The 23,273-nt window shown below is 44.3% G+C and overlaps 1 protein-coding gene and 1 pseudogene across 1 annotated transcript; one reads left to right on the top strand and one right to left on the bottom strand.

Moving 5' to 3' along the window:
• Positions 1-7,298: 7,298 nt before the first annotated feature.
• Positions 7,299-16,230, bottom strand: LOC138842608 (protein RoBo-1-like). The gene is made up of 8 exons (XM_070045090.1): positions 16,097-16,230; positions 15,461-15,555; positions 12,938-13,020; positions 11,985-12,064; positions 11,478-11,548; positions 9,839-9,988; positions 9,099-9,230; positions 7,299-7,550 (listed from the first exon to the last, which is right to left on the bottom strand). The coding sequence occupies exons 1-8, from the start codon at positions 16,228-16,230 to the stop codon at positions 7,363-7,365; spliced, it is 933 nt and encodes a 310-aa protein (XP_069901191.1). The 3' UTR covers positions 7,299-7,362.
• A 254-nt stretch (positions 16,231-16,484) lies between these two features.
• LOC115846241 (TGF-beta-activated kinase 1 and MAP3K7-binding protein 2-like) lies at positions 16,485-22,682 on the top strand (annotated as a pseudogene).
• Positions 22,683-23,273: the final 591 nt, after the last annotated feature.

Here is a 23,273-nt window from a genome sequence, read left to right as displayed (position 1 = left end):
ATAGACTTCCAAAGTGATTTAAATGCAGAATCCTAGCTATTTAAAATGAGCTTTCCCCAAATCTTTTACGTCTTTCCCATGTCTAAAAAATACAAATAAAATGATAGTCCCAAGACCAAAAAAAAAAAGGATATAAGTCAGAAACAGCCAGATAGAAGAGGTGCATAGGACAAGGTATGTGGGAAGGCATGTGGAGCTTCCATGCCCTCTCCAGCACCTCCACATGTTTACCAACGAGGAAGTTCTCCAAACCCCTTTGATTAGGATTGTTATGGAGGCTTTATCACATAGGCATAATTGGTCATTAATGATTAGGTCCATTTCCAGCCCCTCTCCCCTTCCAGAAGGGCTGGAGATTGAAAAAAAAAAAGAAATTCCCTTCCCCAAGGTTTTGGCTCCTGCAGAATCTCACTGGGGCCACTGCACTGCCACAGTGGTGTTCCTTGGGTGCACAGTAGAACAAACAAAGGGGGAATTGCTACATTCTCTGAGTGTTAGGAGTCCCCACCTGTTCTTTGAGCCTGAACTAAAGAGATTCTCCTGGTGCTCTTTTTTTTACTGTATCTTGGCGCCCAATGCCAGGAGATACCAGGAAGAAAATGGTAAACTCATCATCAATTCAGTGTTAGTTTAAATTCTGGTCTTCCTTCTGACACCACCTGCTATTATTTAGTTCTCAAGTCTTCAAATAGCTGCTCTATGCACTCTATCCAGGTCTCAGACCTGGACTAAATATAATATGAAGTCCATCTTCCAGTAGTGTGTGTTCACTGATATCTCTGCTCATTTTTTTTTTATTGTTTTCATTTTTAAACTTGATTCCCTAGGGGTCACCCCTGTGTCTACTTAGCTTAGTGTTCAGCCATAGGTTGGTCAGAGGTTGTGTCCAACACCTTGAGCAGGAAAGGTTTCCACTTTCTGCCAGTGGATCTGAGTGTGGACAGGGAGCACACCCAAACTTCAGGCTATTTTCAAATCAGTCCCAGCATTGACTTCCACATGTGCAGACGCCATCAGCCACGTGTTTGTGGGTGGCCTGGAATCCCTCTGGTGCCTGCCGTGTATACACACAGCCTCCAGTGAACCCAGGATGTGTGGAGAAACTTTCAGGCCCCCTGTGGCTATCTCACCTCCCAGATCTCTGTGTTAAATCTGCCAGTTCACCTGCCAGTCCACTGTTTGCCCCAAACAGCTCCAGAAGCTCCCTGTTTCTTTGCCACCAAGATCACACTTACCCTGACTACACTCCAAATCAAGTGAGCTGCCCCTGGCAGAGGCAGTAAAACTTAATGTTTTCATGGGGGTAGGGAGAGCAGCATACAGGAGAGGATGGAAACAACCCCAGCTACCCAGTCTTCACAGACATAGAAAACAAACTTATGGTTACCAAAGGGGAAAAGGGGGGGGAGGGGGGCGGTGGGGTAAATTAGGAATTTGAGGTTAACAGATACACACTACTATATATAAAACAGACAAACAACAAGGGCCTACTCTACAGCACAGGGAACTATATTCAATATTTTATAATAATGTATAATGGAAAATAATCTGGAAAAGAATATATATATATGCATAACTGAATCCCTTTGCTGTACACCTGAAACATTGTAAATCAACTATACTTCAATTAAAAAAACAAAAACAAAAAACACCCAGACTCAGCATTCTTATCCAGAGTCCAGGAGTTTTCACCCACCAGTAGATACTTATCAATTGTCATGTGCCTTTGATTGAATTGCAGAGCTTGGAAATGTGTGTGTGTGTGTGTGTGTGTGTGTGTGTGTGAACGTGCTTTACTTCATCCAGCTCTCATAGAAGCTTTCTGGAGAGAGGATTTGTCAGCCTTTCCATTCCATTATGCCAGAAGCCAGAACTTCTGGTAGCTACAAAGAATTTTTTAAATGGCCTCCAGGATTTCAGACCTTATTCCTGGAACCTGTGAATATGACCAAACAGCACTCTTCTGATTATGATGTTAAGCACAATTGACCTTAAGATAAGTTTATCAAAAAACAAAAAAAGGTTCTGCAGAGCCTATGGGCAGGACAGGAATAAAGACGCAGATGTAGAGAATGGACTTGAGGACATGGGGAGGGGGAAGGGGAAGCTGGGATGAAGTGAGAGAGTGGCATGGACTTATATATACACTACCAAATGTAAAATAGATAGCTAGTGGGAAGCAGCCACATAGCACAGGGAGATCAGCTCCGGGCTTTGTGACCACCTAGAGGGGTGGGATAGGGAGGGTGGGAGGGAGACACAGGAGGGAGGGGATATGGGGATGTATGTATATGTATAGCTGATTCACTTTGTTATAAAGCAGAAACTAACACACCATTGTAAAGCAATTATACTCCAATAAAGATTTTAAAAATAAAATAAAATAAAAATAATAAAAAATTTTTTTTTGAAAGATAGAAGTTTATCAGAGTAAGCCTAATGTAATCACACTAACCCTTTTAAAAGCAGAGTTTGGGGCTTCCCTGGTGGCGCAGTGGTTGGGAGTCTGCCTGCCGATGCAGGGGACACGGGTTCGTGCCCCGGTCCGGGAGGATCCCACATGCCGCGGAGCGGCTGGGCCCGTGAGCCATGGCCGCTGAGCCTGCGCGTCCGGAGCCTGTGCTCCGCAACGGGAGAGACCACGTCAGTGAGAGGCCCGCGTACCGCAAAAAAAAAAAAAAAAAAAAAGCAGAGTTTTCTTTGGTGGCAGAAAACAAAGTCAGAGATTAGAATCTTGAGAGGGCCGGACACACCGTTGCTGGCTTTTGAGGTGGGGGAGGATGTAATGAGAAATGGGGCAGCCTCTAGATGGGAGAGCAGCCAGCCAATGACCAGGAAATGAGGGCTTCTGTTCTATAACACAGGAACTGAATTCTGCCAACAGCCTTGGAAATGGATTCTTCCTCTGATACTCCAAGTAAGAGCCTAGCTGGCCAGCACCTTGATCTCAGCCCTGGGAGACCCTAAGCAGAGAACTCAGCTGAGCCCAGACAGAATCCATCTGCAGAAGCTAACAAATCTATGTTGCTTTACACCACTATGTTGTGATAACTCTTTATGCAGCAATAGAAAACCAATACAGGGATGGGTTGGGGGTCCACTTGGGGGTCCACTTGGGGGTCCAGTGGTTAAGACTTTGTCTTCCAATGCAGGGGGTGAGGGTTTGATCCCTGGTCCGGGAGCTAAGATCCCATACGCCTCGTGGCCAGAAAAACCAAAACATAAAACAGAAGCAATATTGTAACAAATTTAATAAAAATCTTAAAAATGGTCCACATCAAAAAATCTAAAAAAAAAAAAACCCAATACATAACTCATAAAAAACAATTTTCATTACTCATCATACCCACATGGGGTCTTGATCCCCTCTTCAGTACCTTCCTTGACAAGTACAGCCAAAATACCTTACCCAGACTGGTAACAGTAGTCATAAAATCTGATTAAAGTCAGAAGTGTCCTGCCAGGATCTTATCACAGTTGTACTTTGTTTATAAACTTATCTCTAAAATTATCCTTTGAAGATTAAAGGTAATTATTACAATTATTTTTATTATAAACTCCTCCTTGCTGACCTCCTAGGGGTGGAGAGGAATTACAACAAACCTAGTAAGACACAGATTAGGCCAAAAGGTTGGGCAATGAGAAAAGTTAAGAAAACCTATTCAACCAAGACAGGAGCTTGCTCAGCAAGGATGTGGAAGCCAAGAGATCAGCTGATCCTGGGAGAGCCCTTGTTTCAGTCTTCTGGACAAAGGAATCTATCCTGACCTGAGGCTGGCCACTGGCGAGATCCCAGCGATAAACCCCAACGAAGATGCTTCACTCCCAATGTTGCTTCCCTGATGCTCTGAATGGGACTCTGCCTCGTAATAACTGGCTCTTCTTTACTAAATCTGTAGTCATGAACCCTGCTGAGAGCAATTAGAAGGACAGGCATTTGTTCACTCTAAGTGGGTAGTCTGTTAGCCACTTGCCCCAAACTGAGGTCAGCCTGTTCCCTAAGAGATTCACACAGCGATTTCATCATAGATGCTCGCTCTAATCTTCTCAGCCTTGTGGGAAAATCCTCCCCAATAGGTCATTGTCAGCCCTTATTTGCCTTTCCTTTGCCTCAGATTCTCCAGAGCAGAGCTAGCCATGAATGTCCTGGTGCTCAGGCGGGAGCTCGCCACTGTGCTCACATGAGTCATTCAGGCTGAGCAATTATAAATTAGCAGAGGAGTGAACAGCAGTGTGTCCTGGAAACCCTTCTTCTAACTTGCTTTTAGTAATCTGAGTGATACTAATGTCAGCTAATTATTTGAAGAAAGAAGAACTTCAGGATAACTATTTTAAAACCAAAAACCAAAGGTGTCACTTTGAGTAAATATTCCTCAACTTTCAGTTGTACTATAACTACATTTCCCATACAAACTTAACTTTTAACTCTTGAGATTTTGTTGTTTTATGTACAATTAAAGCCAACCTAAAAGTTTTGGAATAAAAATGAAAAAATTTAGCTTAATTTCACTTAATGCACGGAATTAATATGAAGAAATTCTATCTTCCTTTACCGTCCCTTTTCCTCTACCCCATATCCAGCCCATTAGATAATCTGTTGAATTCATTTTCAGAATATATCTAGAATCCTACCATTTTTACCATCCCCACTGCCACCTTCCTGATGCAAGCCTGCCTCATCTCTCACCTGTAGAATTACAGTAGCTTTAACTGGTCTGGGTTCCCTAGAGCCTGCTCTACTCTGCAGTCAGAGTGATGATGTCATATAACATCCCTCCTGTGTTCAAACTCCTCCAGCATTACCCCGCCTCACTCGGAGCAAAAGCCAACGTCTATATAATCTGGACCTTTACTCAAAAGTAACCTCAGTGAAGCCTTCCTTGGTCACCCTACTGACAATGCTTACTCCCTCCCCCACCAGTTGTTCATAATCTCATCCCTATTTTGTGATTTTTTTCTGACCTAACATACCACACTTTATATCTGTCAAATTACCACCCACGTAAGCTCCAAGTGGGACATAACCTTCGTGAAGGCGGGGAATTTTGTTCCCTACCCTATCCTGAAGCTCTAGAACATGCTTGCCACATAGCATGTGCTGAAAAATATCAGTTGGATTGGTGGACGAATGCATGCAAGGATGGATGGTTGGAAACGGAAACGAAACAGCTTAATTGGTAGTAACACCAAGCACTGCCACAAGATGGAGACCTTCCTTAATAGAAGTTTACCCCCACTTTTCCCTTCTGTTTCTATTTGCATTTTTTCCCCTCTGTATTTGCATAGGTGCCTCCTTTACCTACAGACTTGCCTGGGTGTCTCTCTAGCTGTTTGTGTGTGTGCACGTTCATGTGCATCCTCTCTTCTCTTTTGGATTTTGTGTCTTTTCTTGTATATTTGTATACTTTTTCTCTGTATACATAGTCTCCATTTGCAGTATGGGGGAAACAACTTAGAACTGAAACAGATACCTCATTTTTGGAGAGACCTTCAAGATGGCGGAAGAGTAAGACGCGGAGATCACCTTCCTCCCCACAAATACAACAGAAATACATCTACTTGTGGAACAACTCCTACAGAACACCTACAGAACGCTGGCAGAAGACCTCAGACCTCCCAAAAGGCAAGAAACGCCCCCCCCCACGTACCTGGGTAGGGTAAAAGAAAAAAGAATAAACAGAGACAAAAGGATAGGGACGGGACCTGCACCAGTGGGAGGGAGCTGTGAAGGAGGAAAAGTTTCCACACACTAGGAAGCCCATTCACTGGTGGAGACGGGGGGCGGGAGGGGTGATGGGAGGGAAGCTTCAGAGCCACAGAGGAGAGCACAGCAACAGGGTTGCAGAGGGCAAAGCGGAGAGATTCCTGCACAGAGGAACGGTGCCGACCAGCACTCACCAGCTCGAGAGGCTTGTCTGCTCACCGGGATGGGTGGGGGCTGGGAGCTGAGGCTCCAAATTCGGAGGTCAGGTCCCAGGGAGAGGACTGGGGTTGGCAGCATGAACTCAGCCTGAAGGGGGCTAGTGTGCCACAGCTAGCTGGGAGGGAGTCCGGGAAAAAGTCTGGACCTGCCTAAGAGGCAAGAGACCATTGTTTCGGGTGTGCGAAGAGAGGTGTCCATCGACAGATGAATGGATAAAGAAGATGTGGCACATATATACAGTGGAATATTACTCAGCCATAAAAAGAAACGAAATTGGGTTATTTGTAGTAGGTGGATAGATCTAGAGTCTGTCATACAGAGTGAAGTAAGTCAGAAAGAGAAAAACAAATACCGTATGCTAATACATATATATGGAATCTAAATAAATAAATAAATAAATGGCCATGAAGAAGCTAGGGGCAAGACTGGAATAAAGACACAGACCTATTAGAGAATGGACTTGAGGATACGGGGAGGGGAAAGTGTAAGCTGAGACAAAGTGAGAGAGTGGCATGGACGTATATACACTACCAAACGTAAAACAGATAGCTACTGGGAAGCAGCCGCATAGCACAGGGAGATCAGCTCGGTGCTTTGTGACCACCTAGAGGGGTGGAATAGGGAGGGTGGGAGGGAGGGAGACACAAGAGGGAAGAGATATGGGAACATATGTATATGTATAACTGATTCACTTTGTTATAAAGCAGAAACTAACACACCATTGTAAAGCAATTATACTCCAATAAAGATGTTAAAAAATAATTAAAAAAAAAAACATTGAAAAAACAAAAAGAATCCGCCTGCCAATGCAGGGGACACGGGTTCGAGCCCTGGTCCAGGAAGATCCCATGTTCCGCGGAGCAGCGAAGCCCGTGCGCCACAACCACTGAGCCTGCGCTCTAGAGCCCATGAGCCACAGCTACTGAAGCCCGTGTGCCTAGAGCCCGTGCTCTGCAAGGAGAAGCCACCGCGGTGAGAAGCCCGTGCACCGCAACTAGAGAAAGCCCGCGTGCAGCAACAAAGCCCCAACACAGCCAAAAATAAATAAATAAAATAAAAAAATAATTTTAAAAAAAAGCATTGGTTGGGGGGCAATGGGGAGTTAAGGATTAGGAGTAAAAATTGAGACTGTCAGGAAAGAGGTGTGTTCCGGGTGTGTGTGAAGGTTTGGACTGAGTGACATAGGTCAGATCACAGTGATTCTTATAGATGTTATCTGATATCTCATACCTCCTCTGACATGTGCTACTTTGGGTGAAGAAAGAACCCCTTAGAAGAATGAATAGGATTTTTTTCCCCTGAAGTACAAGTAATTACCCACACACTTAAGTATCAGCCCTTTAATTCTGCAATGTCTGGGGAATGTTGGGGAGGGGAGCCGTCCAAGGACTCCAACTTTTTCAGATTTGTAGGAAAATGGCTTGGTAAGGCCTGAAAAATCAAAGCAAAACTTTGAGTAGAAAGAGACCAGTCAGGATCGATGAGGTGATGGACGTCACCTGGGGTGTCCCATTGCTTTCTACACAATATGTATGGAGTTTTATGTTATTCAATAAACTTGTATTCTTCAAGTTGCAGGCAGTTTCTGTAGCACAACCCATGGCAAAAACTGCAAGAAAAGGACCGGCTGCCAAGAGAAAGATCCAAGAATTAGTCTTCTCTCATCTTTCTCACCTCCTCACCTACATCCTATTCTATCTGCCTTCCTTGAGGAAGAAAAGGGTGCTCAGAGTGCCCCGGAACCTGTGGTTTCTGTCCTCTGTGAGAGAAGCAACAACCACAGCTCTAGCTCTGTTCAGGGACCAAGACTTGTTTCCCTCTGACCCCAACATCTTCCCAGTTTAGGAAGGACCCCGAAGGACCCCTGCAGTCTCAGACACACGGCTAAGACTGGAGCCCCTGTGTCCTGACTAGGGGAGAGATGGTTGATCTAGGGAAGAAGGCTGAGGTCAGAACTCATGTATTCAACTAAAATGTCCCTGTGGTGCCTGTTTTCTTCCTTACCTTTGCCTCCTTGAGTAAACAAGAGGGAAGAAATACAGATTCCCCTTGGGATCAGATTCCTTCTCCCCAGGGCTATGAATTTAATGGGATGGTAGCACTGTGGAACCTCATTTCATGTCTATGCTTTCCATGGCAAGTTGGAGTAGACAGACTGCCCCATTATCACAGCCCCAGCCCTCCCTTGTGTCCTTTGTGATATCCCATTTTCCTCACTCATCTCCAATTCATCTGAGAGCCCTAGGTCCTCCTTCAAAATCTTCTCAAAAAAGGAAAAGGCATAACTTGCCTCCATTCCCACCACATTCTCTCTCCCATCATTTAATCATCTCCTAAAATACCACTAATTTCATGAAACCTTTTATAAGTTGTTCAGAAAAGACCTGATGCTGCCCCTTCTAGCTGTACAGTCCAATACTATGGTTATTCTCCCAATTCTTATCTGAATGGTACATTTGCTCTTTATCACAAATATATACTTTTATCCTACTCAGGAAAATTACAAATCCTTTTACAGATTTCAGAATGACACCATGTAAAAATTAAGTGTTTGATTATGGTTGTTTGGTAATAGCCATAATGGTAGTGATGGTGAAAAGCCAGAACTGAAGTGTCACCCTCTTCATTGCCAAAGAGTCAAGGCCCAATTCCAGGAGGTCATGATATGACATATTCCCAAGTCTCAGACTCTACTATGGGAAACAGTTGTGTTATCCTCTCCTCTCCTGACAGATGGCTTCCTCCAAACCCTGAAGGGATAACCAGCACTTGCCCCTGTACCAGTCCTTGCTGTCTATGGTATTTAGCCTCTAGGATGGCCCCCAATGTTTTCCATTTCCTGGTGTTCACGCCCTTGTGTAGTTTCCTCCATTGCTGTATCAGGGTTAGTCTGTGAAACCAGCAAGATACAGCAGAAGTGATGATAATGTCACTTCTGAGATTAGATTACTTAAAAACTGCACTTTTGCCCACCCTCTCTCCCCTTCTTCCTCCTTTTCCTCCTTCTCTTCCTCCTCTGCATCCCCCTCCTTTTCCTTCTTCTTTTCCTTTTTCGAACGATTGTTTTGTTTTAGGCTGCCAAGTTTTGGAGTAATTTGTTACACGGCAATAGATATTTAATACAATATAAAATTTAAGAAGATGAACACCAAAACACCTGGCAAAATATCCATACCTTGGCCAATAACGGTGAGACATTTTGTCTCTGCACCAGTACAGGTGAGTAAAACTGGTTCACAGGAAATGTCATCCTCATTGTAGCATGCAGGACATTTAATGCCATTGGGGTTTGGGGATTTCTGAGGCACTGAATAAAGAGAAAATTTTCATCTTAAAGAATAAGTTTTAAAAAGAGCTGAAAACATTAGCCCCTCTCCTTGAGTCATGGTTATTCAAGGATTCCTCCCCCGCAAAATCAAAATTATTTACAACTAAGATGGCATGGAGGGTGCAGGGGAGGTAGGTATTAAGTGGGAAGATGTAGCCAAAAGGATCTTCTAGTAATTTGGTGTTATCTGTTCTTCTCTGCCTTGGCTGGAGAAAAGTGCTCAGATAATGGAGAGAAGATAAGCTATGGTCTAAAAAGTACTGTTAAGGGAGTGAGGAATTAAACAGGTGAGGAAAGACAACTTTTCAGCTGGAATGGGAAAGTAAATAATTTAACCTCTAATCACACTTAGAGTAAATCCCCAAGACCAGTTCCAGCCACCTAACTGTCATTCAGTCTCCTGTGCAGGAGAAGGGCTTGTATCCATCCCTTCACAGGGAGGAAAGGCAATCAGTGAGCAAAATCACTGAGCAGCTCAGAAGCAGAGAGACATGTCACAGGAAGGTATTTGGAAGGCAGAGACTTAAGGCAGTGAGTTGGGAACAGGGTTGGGAAGGGAGAGAGAGTGGAGATGTGTTGGCACTCACCTTGTAATTCCCCTCGGTTACACAGCTCATCTTGGCAGCACTGGCGCTTGTACCCAAATGTTTGATTATCCCCCAGTGATGCTGACAAGACCAGTGGGACACACGAACTTGAAGAACAGCCTTTCTCCTCAAAAAATTGTAAGAGTTGCCCTGCAAAGAACCAGTCACAGAGGGAATTTTCCCTCTGAACCATAGAGAGAGTGATGCCCAAATGGGCAGCAAGGATTAAAGAATTCCGTGCCTCCAATCACTTTGTTTTTAGTCTTTTCACTTCTTCAAGGGTCTTTCTGCATTGGTCCATGGAACGAAACATGGAGGGATGATTTGTTAGTGTAACCGAACAGGACCCTGTGGAACCTTCCTGGGACAAATCCCTCCCCCATAACCTCTGCTGGAACTCCTCTTGGAAGTGCCCAGATAATAGTATCTCATACATATTTCCTGAGTTTTTCAGATGCTAAAAAAACATTACCAAGTGGAAGAAATTAATTACTTGATGATCATGAGCACATAGCACCCAGACCTTCTGGCACCAAAAGATTGATAACATTAACCACCCTGTTGCCTCCACATCAACCAATCGGAGAATTGTGCATGAGCTGATCACATACCTCACGGATACCCCTCCCTCACTGGGCCTTTAAAAATATTTTGCTGAAACCTTCTTAGAGTTCAAAGTGTTTTGAGCACAAGCCACCATCCCTCTTGCATAGCCCTGCAATAAACTTTCCTCTGCTCCAAACTCTGACATTTCAGTTTTTGTGACTTCACTGTGTGTCAGGCACATGAACTTGCATGGGGTAACATTAGCATTTGTTAGAATGGGAGTGTCATATCCCAGTGAGGTTCATGATGAACCGGGATGGTCTATCCTTTTTCCTGGAGCCTCCCTCCCTGCCACCTCACACCCACCCCACACTTCCAGCCCCATCCTGGTAGGGCATGGCATAAGGAAGCAAGGTAAAATAGAAGATTCACAGGAGTAGCAAAGAAAAACAAAGCCTGACTCCATATTGGATCTATTCCTTTAGCTCTAACCTTTGTGCTCTGTTTCCTGTGTTCAGTCATGCTGGCTCTGCACCTTTTGTAAAAGAATGTCGCCTATAGCCTGAAATATATATGATAGCCCATTCTGAGGGCCTCCCAGTCTTGACCTTTAAAGGTATAAACACTTTTCCATTCACCTAGAGATAAAAAGTTGCAGAACAGAAAATAAAATTTGTCTTGTTGGAGGTTTACAGGAGCATGTCACGAGACCTACATGGACAGCTGCAGGAACAAAGGATCATCATATCCACTCCAGAATCTGGCCGGCACCAAGAAGTTTGCAACTACCAGCTACACCCCCTCCCCTTTTAGTATAAAAGAAGTCTGAATTCTAACTTGGGTAAGATGGTTTGGGGGAACACTAGTCCCCATCTTCTGCTGGCTTTCCAAATAAAATCATCATTCCTTGCCCAACACCTAGTCTCCCGATTTATCAGTCTGTCATGTGGTGAGCAGTATGTTTGAACTCTGTTACACAGGGAAGTGAGAAGCTCCGTCAAGCTGGGGAACACAGCAACCTCCCTCACTCTAAACACCTTCCTTGTCTGTCCCACATGCCTAGCAGCACGGGCAGGGGCCTGGCACAGCATACCTGATGTCCGCAATTCTTGCTTGTAGCTGAAGCAGCTTTGAGACGTTTCACAAGTTGTCTGTGGGTTGGTACTACATGTATAAATAGAGCAGTTTACACATTGGTAACCCTCTACGAAAAAGAAATTTAAGTTGTTCAGAAAGTAATTCAGGAATGAAAACTGTCAAGAATCATAATTGATGTTTCCAATAGCCAAACATTCCTGAGAGTCAAAGTGCCATGAAACCTGTTCCCTGTGGGGCTGGATGCCTGCCTTCCTTCACTCAGTCCACAGCTCTTCCCCAGGGCCACAAAAGACCCCACTCCTACTGAGCCACCACCCTCTGCACAGGCTCAGGCCCTCTCAGCTGCCCATGGCCTGGGATGCTAATGAGGGTCTCCATCTCTGAAGTGTTCATCACTGCACTTGGAGCTGAACCTGGTCTCTCCTAAGCGGGCATTCCTCTCCTGTATTGCCACCTTACCCTTACAGTCTATGAGAGAAAGGGGCCATTTGTTTATTCTTACCTACAGAGCTGAAAACCAAGGTGGTGAGGACACAGGTGGTGAGGAGGCTCTTCGGGGTTGAAGATAGAGGCATGGTGGCACTGCAGAAGGCCCAAGTGAGAGCATAAGGGTCAGGGCTATGGGGTCCAGGTCTCTTGTCAGACAATCCGAGCACTATACAGGGTCCCCATGTGTTCATTCATTTGTTTCACGAGTGAGAATTTGTCAAGCCCTCGCTTTATGCCAGATATGCCTCTTTTGGGGGATGTAAAGGTGAAAAGGATGCTATCTCTGTCATCAAGAGGCCCACAGGAGAAGGACCTTCCTTCCTTAAGAAGAATTCACATGAGGGATTTCTTTCTTGGATGGATATGGAAGGTGCTGGAGCTCCCTCCATAGCTGAAATAGGATTATTTAGCCAAGAAGAAGAAACCACTCTAAGGTCTGAGCCTGTCGTACTCTGAGACATATAGCCCCTTAGCCAAGGACCCCGATTTCTCAATTCCAAAGTCACCTTCCCCCAAAGAGCCAGTTCCCGCTGCATCTGTTACTCACCATCTCTCAAGACACATAGGTTCTCTAACAAAATGACAGAGCCAGGATTTGCTAGACGAATCCGGATATTCTTTCTAACCTTGTGTCATCAATGCTCCTTTCCAAAAGCCCATTTGAATTTTGCCAACTTAGGAAGGAAATTCAGCTTCCACGTCTTGTGGAAATCACAAGCCCCACTTACCTTCAGACTCGTCCTCCCAGGGGTCCGAGAAAAAGTCTGAAACATCACAGTGTAAGGACCAAGGAGTAGTTGGGGCCCCTCTACCTTTTCCTTCCTGAAGGCAGGTTTTCAGGAAATGACAAAACCTATTTCACACTCTGAATTCCAAGTCTCAACTTCCATAATTATCATAAGCTGACCTAAATAGTCTTAGAGACAAAAATATATATACGAAACCTGTTTAAGAACGACCTCTAACCTCATTCTGGTTGACCAGATGCCCGGAAACCCCCAAAGTCTTGGACTCTGGAGCTGTGAGGTGCAACACAGGGTCTTCCCATGCTTGGATAGGAAGAAGGATTGCCTCTTTTTTCACTATCCTCTAACTGAAATTTAGCCTTTCCTTCCATAAATGGAGTCCACAAACCACAGCAAAACCACCCACCCTTAGAAATTTCTGAGGTTTTCCTATCACATGACATCTGCAGACATAGAGTATTCTTTGCCTTCATCGACTACTTCCAGATTATGTCCTTATCAGTCCCCTGCTGGAGCCTGGTGTCTGATACATTAATAAAGAAGCATATTGCCTACTATTCCATACATTAGTAGAGTTATATAACTGTATTTCAGTGTACAGCTGACCCTTGAACAGCAGGGGTTTGAACTGCACATGTCCACCTATATGAGGATTTTTTTCAGTAGTACTTGCTACATGATCAGCAGTTGATTGAATCCATGGATATGGAAGAGTGGAGACGGAAGAACTAAGGACAGGGAAGAATCGCATATAGAGATGACCAACTATAAATTGTAGGCAAAGTTTTGCACGGAGAGGCAGCACCCTAACCCCTATGTTGTTCAAGGGTCAACTGTAATTATAATCCTATGTGGTTATATATGGAATCTAAAAATAAAAATAAAAAAGGTTCTGAAGAACCTAGGGGCAGGACGGGAATAAAGACGCAGATGTAGAGAATGGACTTGAGGACATGGGGAAGGGGAAGGGGAAGTTGGGACGAAGTGAGAGAGTGGCATGGACATATATACACTACCAAATGTAAAATAGATAGCTAGTGGGAAACAGCCGCATAGCACAGGGAGATCAGCTCCGTGCTTTGTGACCACCTAGAGGGGTGGGATAGGGAGGGTGGGAGGCAGACGCAAGAGGGAGGAGATATGGGGATGTATGTATATGTATAGCTGATTCACTTTGTTATGAAGCAGAAACTAACACACCACTGCAAAGCAATTCTACTCCAATAAAGATGTTAAAAAAAAATCCTATGTGGTTTAATTGTTTTCATGAGAAGGGGTCCGTGGTTCCACCAGGCTGCCTGGGCCCCCTGTCACAGACGGTTGCCACCTCGCTTCTGGAAACAGTAAACGCACCGTCTGCCTCCCAAAGCAGAGCTCTGCCCTAACGCCCAAGAAGAAGGTGTAGCTCAAAGCTGTACATTTTATGATTCTCTTATTTCCTCTGCCCATCAAACTTTTCCCTTTCTCCTCATGCTACTTGCTTATGAATTCCTGACCAACTGAGGTGCTGGAGACAAGGATAATTTCTGGCAGAGAAAGTGTGAGGCTGGGAGACCAAACTTATAGTGTGGTCTGGGATTAGAAGTTCACCAGTTAAATCCAACTACTGCTGTCATTCAGTGATGCTGGCCACCCACTCGGCCTGGCTCACAGTGTGGCCTGGAACTTGAAGCACAGGCCAGGCTCAGGAAAGCAGAGATGGTTGGGTGAAATGAGCCAGTTTTGTCATCACTGATGGAGAACCTTGGCCCCATCTCTCAATTCCAGGAGGACAGAGCAAGGCCTGGGACCACCTGACTCTGTGCCAATGTCCTGCTTCTCAGGGTGGGTCCTCAGCAAACCCTTCAGGGCTGTGGTTACTGTGGGAGGGTGCCATAGGGCACACCATTCCTGGGGGGAACTCCTAAAGCATGGGAGTGTCCAGGTGTTCACTATCTTTGAGTTGTGGCCCCCACTCACCCTTGGTTTCAGAATCATCCCGCCACTTGACTTGAGAGAGAGAGCCACTGTCTTGAGAGAGAGAGCCCACTCTCTCAAGTCAGCTGTGCTCATTCTTGTTACCAGAAATGATGTTTTGTACCGTGTCCCAGATAAAAACCATGTCATGAGAAATTATCCCCCTCCTATCAGCTCAGCTCCTGGGCACAGTTCTGAGAGGTACCCACTCCCTTTTCTCCCTGCCATGTGCTGGGCTAAGCATACACACGTGGGAGCCACTCACCCACCTTTTTGGCCCTCAGTTTCCCCCTCTGGAAAGTGGAGATAAGACCGAACCCCACTTCTTAGGTTAGTTTGGTGTGAGGGTGACATGAGCCCACTGTACTGAGAACAGCTGTTGATACCGTCATCAACTAGTATCTCCTTGTTTGTTCTCTTTACTCTCACAGATCAGTCAGCATTTCTTATGGAGCATTTGCTTCCTGACTAGGTCCCTGGACTGTTCCAGGGGTCAAAGTCTCCAAATCAGACCAGTTGGTTGCATGGCTACAGGGCGGCCTCTCTTACAAAGCCAGTGAAGGGAAGGTGGCAACCCCTTTATCCAGACATGCTGTGGGAGCCTCAAGCTGGAGGGGAGGTCCTGGCCTACAGTGAACCCCAAGAAACCCCTTCCTGGGATAAAGTCTTTCCTATCTTGAGAGATTTCTTCTGGTCAGAGGAACTGGGCACCTGAGCCACGAGTCCTCAGTGGTCTGAGTCAGAGGGACAGGGGGAGTATTGTCGTCCATCCCAAGAGGCACCTGACTTGTCGGAGCTGAGACCGACAAGGGCTGGGTGGTGAAGTGCTGATGCTCGTTCGGAGTTTGTAGTGGAAGCCTGGATTCCCCACAAGGCTGAGCACTAAGGAAGGGAACAGGGACAGTGACTATGTCCCATTCCAAATAAAAACTAGACCCTGAAGAAGGGCTGGAGGAGAGGTGGAGGGAGGAACAGAGCATGGGGACCAGCCCAGTCAGTGACTGACCAAGAGGAGTTGACCCTCTATTTTCACTTGGGCTGGATTCTACCCTTTCGGTTCAGTGAGGGGCTAGCACCCAGACCCTGGTTAAGCCTTCAAGATTTGAGACAGAAATGCCCAGGGCAGGTGGAGACAGAAGCTACAGAGGAATGGGGCTTCTGACAACACAAGGTGCAGGCAGAGAGAGTGGGCGTTGTTCTGGGGGGAGGGACAACTTCAGCAGGAATCGAACATCCTGTCCACCTTCCTGGTTTCTAGCTCTGCATTGCTCAAGGATGCTCGGTGTGACCAGAGGCTTGGGACACTGGGTGTCAACTCACCTTGTTCTTTCTTGGCATTGTCTTGCTGTGTGGTGTCTTTGCTCCAGTGTGTGACCCTCTGTGAAGAATTACCCCTGGACCCAGCCCTAAGCCCCTTGCTGACCACAGTGTGCAGTCAGGCAGCACGGGGTTGGTGTGGTCACAGTGATGCAAGACAAATGGCCACTGCCCCCAGAGCTTGAGCCTCAGGGCAAATGGCACCCGGGTTTGACCATCACCCCATGCATGAGAAGCCATCGTCATAGTCAAGTGAGATGTAAACACAGTCTCAGCCCTCAGATGCCCCCTCACCAGCCTGCCCTTCTTCCCATTACTGCCCTTGCTCTCATTCTTTATTTTCTGGCTTCTTCTCTTTCTCCAATCTCGGGGGATATCCGAGGTATCATCTGATCCTTTGATGAGGAAAATGCTGAAGTGAACATGTTAAGATCCCAGAGAGGAGGCCATCTGTGTGAGGCAGCTGGAACCTGCCAAAAGATCAGAGTTTCAACATGGCGGAGAACCCAACCAAGCAGGAGGGGATAGATGGATGGAGTTCCAGGGCTGCCACCTGGGACCTGTTTGACTTTATACTTTCTAGAGTCATCCAGGGTGCTTTGTCACTTTTGTTGCTTTCGGTGCCAAGAGATTTGCCCTTAGAAGCCCTGTCTCTATCTGCTGGCCATGAGGCCGGTGCGGAGTGGAACGAGAGTGGGAGGCCCAGGTGTGAATCTTGCTTATCCCTCACCACTCCCCGAGTCCACAGTGTTAAGGAAGATCAGAGACCATCCTACTTCCTGGTCTAAGGACCTCAGAGTCAGACAATCTGGGTTTACATCCTGGTTCTGCTGTGTGACCCTAGTCTAGTGACTCAACCTCTCTGTGCCTCAGTTTCCTCAATTATAAAATAAAGATAATATGGGAGTGATCTCATGGGGTGGTTGTGAAGCTTACATGAATTAACATATATACTGTACTTAGAGCAAACGGTGCCTGTTTCACCGAGCAGCTAATGTTATCATTTATTAAGCAACTATTTTGTGTCTGAAATGCTAAGCAACATGAATAGGCACAGGCCTTATCTTCAAAGAGGGAGGGTGAGAGGGAAGAAGGAGAGGGAAGCAGGTGAGGAGGTTCCCTGGAGATGAGGGACACCATAAAGATGATGCTCACCCAGCCCGGGCACTGCCCAAGAATAGCTAAGCCTGGTTGTAACAGGAAAGAACAACTCTCACTCCATATTAGATCTGTTTCTTTTACTTTAAACTTTGTATTCTATTGCTTTTGCTTTGAGTTAAGAATGTTGCCTAGGACTTCCCTGGTGGTGCAGTGGTTAAGAATCTGCCTGCCAGTGCAGGAGACATGGGTTCAAGCCCTGGTCCAGGAAGATCCCACATGCTGCAGAGCAACTAAGCCTGTGTGCCACAACTACTGAGCCTGCGCTCTAGAGCCCATGAGCCACAACTACTGAGCCCACATGCCACAACTACTGAAGCTTGCACACCTAGAGCCTATGCTCTGTAACGGAGAAGCCACCACAATAAGAGGCCCTCACACTACAATACATAATAGCCCCCCCTCACCGTAACAACAAAGACCCAACACAGCCAAAAATAAATTAGTTAATTAAAAGAAAAAAAAAAAGAATGTTGCCTATAGCCTAAAATATACAGGATAGCTTAGTCTTAAGGCTTTGACCTTTAAGAGTATAACATTTTTCCATTCATATAGAGATAAAAAGTTGCAGAACAGAGAATAACATTTGTCTTGTTAAAGGTTTACAAGAACATTGTGACAAAACCTATGTGGACAGCTTCAAGAACAAAGGATTCCTGCACCAAGAAGTTTGCAACAGCCAACTCCCCCACCCTCTGCCTTCCCCTTTTTAGCATAAAAGAAGCCTGAATTCTAACTGGGGTGGTTCTCTAGGACATTGGTCTGCCATCTTCTCAGTCTGCTGGCTTTCTGAATAAAGTCATTATTCCTTGCCCCAACACAGCTCATCTCCTGATTTATTGACCTGTCATGCGGTGAGCAGAATGAGTTTGGACTCAGTAGCATGGTAGGAGGAGCAGTGGGTCTTTCATGGGGCCCATGAGGCCTGACAAAGCCCTCCCCAAGAAGGAAGCAGGAGGGCACCTAGAGAGAACTGCTGTCTACTGCCCACAAGCCCAAGGATGTCTGGAGGCCAGGATGAGCCACAGGTAGCACTGGGCTCAGGCCACCTCTTGGGAAGACCAGAGCTGACCCAGGAGGGGATAGTGGCATATTCACTATCCAGGTTTTAAACCTGTGGCTTCCTCATCTGGGAAAAGTGGTTGGGATGGGGACACTCATGAGTGCAGGTCCCTTAAAGCCAGATGCAGGAGCTGAGAGAGCACAGAAAGCAAAGCCAAACCCAGCTGAGACATCCTGGAAACAGTGGTCTGCAGAAGGCCCCGTCTCCACTATCCTCCCTGTCTGCTGTTCTCACCTCTCTCCTTTTATGACCCAGGCATATGAGGCTTCACCTGTAGGTTCTGAACAATGGCCTATTCTCTTCAGAAACTAAAAGCCAGATATCAGCAAGTCATATGCAGGTCAAGGCAGTGAGCAAGTTCTGTGAGGTTTCACATTTCTTCAAGCTCTTTGATCATTTATATATTAACACCTTGACATTTTTGCTAAAAGTTTATGACAGTCTACATAAAACATATATATGTATAAAATTCATAAAGATATTGATCTTTATCATATTATGTTTACGTTATGTGGTTCAAAGTCTATTGTTTAACAATACATTTAGGAGAATATTTTCCCATCACGATACCATTTTTGGTTTGTTTTTTTGTTTAAAACAATACACATTTATTATCTTATAGTTCTGAAGGCTAGAAGTCCAAAAGAAGTTTCTTTTTTTAATTAATTTTTTTATTGGAATAAAACTGATTTACAATGTTGTGTTAGTTTCTGCTGTACAGCAAAGTGAATCAGCCATACATATACATATATCCACACTCTTCTAGACTCCATTCCCATACAGGTTATTACAGAGCACCAAATAGAGCTCTCTGTGCTATACAGTAGGTTCTAATTAGTTATCTTTTGTATTCAGTAGTGTGTATATGTCAATCCCAATCTCCCAATTTAAGCCCCCCTTTCCCCCTTGGTAACCATAAGTTTGTTTTCTACATCTGTGACTCAATTTCTGTTGTGTAAATAGGTTCCTTTGTACCATTTTTTTAGATTTTACATATAAACAGTATCTTATGATATTTGTCTTTCTCTGTCTGACTTACTTCACTCAGTATGACAATATCTAGGTCCAACCATTGGATGCAAATGGCATTATTTCATTCTTTTTTATGGCTGAGTAATATTCCATGTTATATATGTACCACATCTTCCTTATCCATTCCTCCATCGATGGACATTTAGGTTGTTTCCATGTCCTGGCTATTGTAAATAGTGCTGCAATGAATATTGGGGTGCATGTGTCCTTTCAAATTATGGTTTTCTCTGAATATATGCCCAGGAGTGGGATTGCTGGATCTTATGGCAGTTCTATTTTTAGTTTTTTAAGGAACCTCCATACTGTTCTCCATAGTGGCTGTACCAATTTACAGTCCCACCAAAAGTGTAGGAGGGTCCCCTTTTCTCCACACCCTCTCCAGCATTTATTGTTCGTAGATTTTTTGATAATGGCCATTTTAACCAGTGTGAGATGATACCTCATCGTAGTTTTGATTTGCATTTCTCTAATAATTAGTGATGTTGAGCATCTTTTCATGTGCCTCTTGGCCATCTGTATGTCTTCTTTGAAGAAATGTCTATTTAGATCTTCCGCCCATTTTTTGATTGGGTTGTTTGTTTTTCTAATATTGAGCTGCGTGAGCTGTTTTTATATTTTGGAGATTAATCCCTTGTCAGCCACTTCATCTGCAAATATTTTCTCCCATTCTGTGGGTTTTCTTTCTGTTTTATTGATGGTTTCCTTTACTGTGCATACAATGCCTTCAATTGTTACATAGACAAGTCACATAGCTTCCTTTCTGCAAGCTCCATGGGATGGGATTTCCATCTGCCTTGTTCACTTTTGTATTCTCAGCATCTTTGATGCTAGTGCCTGGTTAGTGCTCAGTAATATTGGTGAATGACTGCTCCTGTTATTCTTGATCTAAGAACACCAGTTTTCTATTATTTGATGCTTCCTATTTAATTCTTGAAACATGTGGGAGACGTACTATGATGTGATGATACATTTCAACTTTTCAAATGTAAATAGGGCCACATTTCCTGAATTTAGCCTTTTCTTCCTTTAATAAACATTGATATTTCTCTGAAAGAAATACAAAATAAAATCAGTTTCCTGAATTCCTGAAAGGGATTGCAATTACCTTTTTACAATAAGGTTTTCCCTAAAGGTCCTGACTTTGTAAGTAGAACCCAGGCTGCATCCACTATAGAAGTGGCCCAGGTCTCCTTCTACACTGAGAGAGTCACAAACACAGAGCTGTTCAGCTCCAGCTGTTCAGCTCTACCCAATGACCACCTCCAGCTTGAATTCTCTTAGTAAACACACTCCTACACCCGTGACAGATGGGCCTTTTTTCTGGCAAAGCAAACACACAAATCTAAAATCTCCCCTCTCCTTTCATCAGAGTCTAGAAAATCGAAAAGGGCAGGTGCCATCTTATTCCAGACAGAACCCAAAGGAACTCAGGTACTTCATGGAAAGACTTCTCTCTATAGAGATATAAGAAAGCAGAGGCAATACACACTCTCACATGCACTCATGCACACTCACATTCACACACTCATACACAGTCAGAAGATGAATTGGAAGGTAGGACTTGAGGAAGTCAGGGAAAACAGACCTTATGAAACAGGAAAACTTCATGAGATGAGAGAAAATCAATAGGAATAATGAGATGTAAAATGAGATGTTAACATATATATATATATGAAAGAGGGTGGGATGGGGTGTGGAAGCAGAGGGAGGGAAAGAGGCATCAGGAGGACCAGCCTTGCCCAACTATTATTCTTGACCACAGTACCAGCAAGGTGACTGGTAAAGAGGAAAATGCCTGACTGAAAAGATAAGTACTATTTCCATCGAGGCCTAGAATTACCCACTGTGCAAGTAGGTCCAATCAGACAATATCCAAATGGTTCAGAAAGCCACCAAGTTGATCTTTGGGTCCTTATAGGTCCTACAGCAAAATGTTCTGAAGCATCTGTGGCTATAGTAGCCAAGAGCATGTTATGGATAACAATATCCAGGCTTCCCCTTGGGAAAGTAACTAGCCTGTTTGTAGAGGAGACCCATATGTCACAGTTGGCTTTGAAATGTATGGTCTACACAATCACATGACTTTTCTCAACCTAGACATGTAGTCTCAGAATGATGACCACCATGGACAAGAAGGAAATGGAAAAAGGAAGTAGGATTTGAATATGCAGCATCATTGATAGGCAACTTCAAGGTGGACAGTCCCATAGTGAATGATTTTAGCAGGAACCACAGACAGCAGCAGCTCAAGTTCCCCAAGGCATTAAGGTTTTTAGAATGTCCAGTCTACCTGGTGTTTCAAATTTGGTACCATATCTTAGATTTTACTCAGGCAGCTAAAGAATCTAGCCTTCCTCAACAAACTCCCAGATTCAATCCCATTATAGTAACTTCAGCCCCAAATATCCCAGCTGACCATAGTGCTCCAACATATTTGCACATAGATGGTATCCTTCCATCTGTGATAAGAGTATGGAGGGAAATTTGATTTTATTAACACAACTGTATAGAACCAGCTGCATTCTGGTTGGTGTCTCAGTTTAATTGCTTGCACCCTCAACAAGTCTGTCTACCTTTCCAGCCTGAGGTGTAGACCCTTTGTCCTGCATTTAACCCAACAATCCAACAGCCAGGTCAGCAGGGCCACCAGAATTCTCATCTGTGTCCATCAGCTCACCATTTAGGCTACAACCATGAAGAGTTCATTCATCTGGTAGGTCACAATCATCTATGCATTAGTCAATATAATATTCAGAATATTTCAACAGAACCTTCAAAAAACAGATTGAAATTCAACTTGAACTTTTGTGAAGTTTCAAGTTGAAAATAATAATTGAAAATAAATAATTCTTTGACCTGTTGTATTAAAAAATAAATTAAAAATTGAAAATTGAAAAATAAAGAAAGAATTCTTTGAAATGGCATTTTTCTGGGCTTTGAACCTGCAGCACTTCCTCTTTTGTTGACAGCCAGACTTTACTAGAAATCAGCCAACTATTTACATAGCTGCCAGTCCCCAAAACACGAATGAGGCAATGTCCCATATTAAACATAAAGTCTATATTTCAGCTAAAGACATGAAGAAGATGAACAGGTTATGCAGAATCAGCCCACCCTTCTGATATCTACAAAATGTGGACCATCTGCTGGCTCCAAAAATATGTCTGAGCAAGTGATCACAGACTCTACACTTATTTGTTGCAATACTTCCAAATATCAAATAATGGGCAACCGCTCTACAACTTCTCCTCAAGCAGTGGTCTCCCAACCCAACATAAAGCATCCTTTAAAAACTGCAGTTTCTGACCTGAAGTTTTACCAACTGGTGTCCTCAATCTTTGAACTTTCTGAACTTTCAAGTCTTCTAAACCTTCCTGACTGTTGTATACAGACAGAGTGTATTCAGCAGCTCATAGGCCAAATTTTCACACGAGGCTAGACTAATACAAGCATGGAAATTGAATGTTATTAGCTGTTATAGACTGTGTTGTGTCCCATAAAAATTCATATGTTGAAGACCTAATACCCATTACTTCAAAATGTGACTGTATTTGGAGATAGTGCCTTGAAAGAGATAATTAAGTTAAAATGAGGTCATTAGAGTGGGCCCTAATCCAACATGACTGATGTCCTTATAAGAAGAGGAGATGAGCACACAGACACACATAGAGGGACCACCATATGAAGACACAGGGAGAAGATGGCCATCTACAAGCCAAGGAGAGGGGCCTCAGGAGAAACCAACCCTGCAATCAAGAATTTGATCTCACACTTCCAGCCTCCAGAATTGTGCAAAAATAAATTTCTATTGTTTAAGACTCAAGACACAAAATATGGCAAAGGAGATCATTGAATTTGTGCTGTCTCTACTTATTTGGTCACCCAGCCTTAGTCTATTGTGAGCAGTGAGAACGGCTAAGGCATTTCTGAGCCAAAAGGCTCACTATGTTCTCTAAAGCCAAACCCAAATTTAGGAGAAGTAGCATCATTACCATGGCAGAATAAGAGTTCTACTGTCTTCTCTCAAAGA

The sequence above is a fragment of the Globicephala melas genome, chromosome 3 (genome assembly GCF_963455315.2).
Source record: "Globicephala melas chromosome 3, mGloMel1.2, whole genome shotgun sequence".
Lineage (NCBI taxonomy): Eukaryota > Metazoa > Chordata > Mammalia > Artiodactyla > Delphinidae > Globicephala > Globicephala melas.
Note: the sequence above shows the minus strand (reverse complement) of the source record. Positions and strands in the feature narration are given on the sequence as shown.

Bases quoted from the DNA above. Each gene is read 5' to 3' on its own strand.
- LOC138842608 (XM_070045090.1), bottom strand. From the start codon at position 16,230: ATGGCTTCTCATGCATGGGGTGATGGTCAAACCCGGGTGCCATTTGCC. The intron at 9,989-11,477 runs GTATGCTGTGCC...GGTTCTTTGCAG, and splicing joins GCAAGAATTGCGGACATCAG to GGCAACTCTTACAATTTTTT. The intron at 7,551-9,098 runs GTATGGATATTT...TTCTCTTGGCAG, and splicing joins TCTCACCGTTATTGGCCAAG to CCGGTCCTTTTCTTGCAGTT.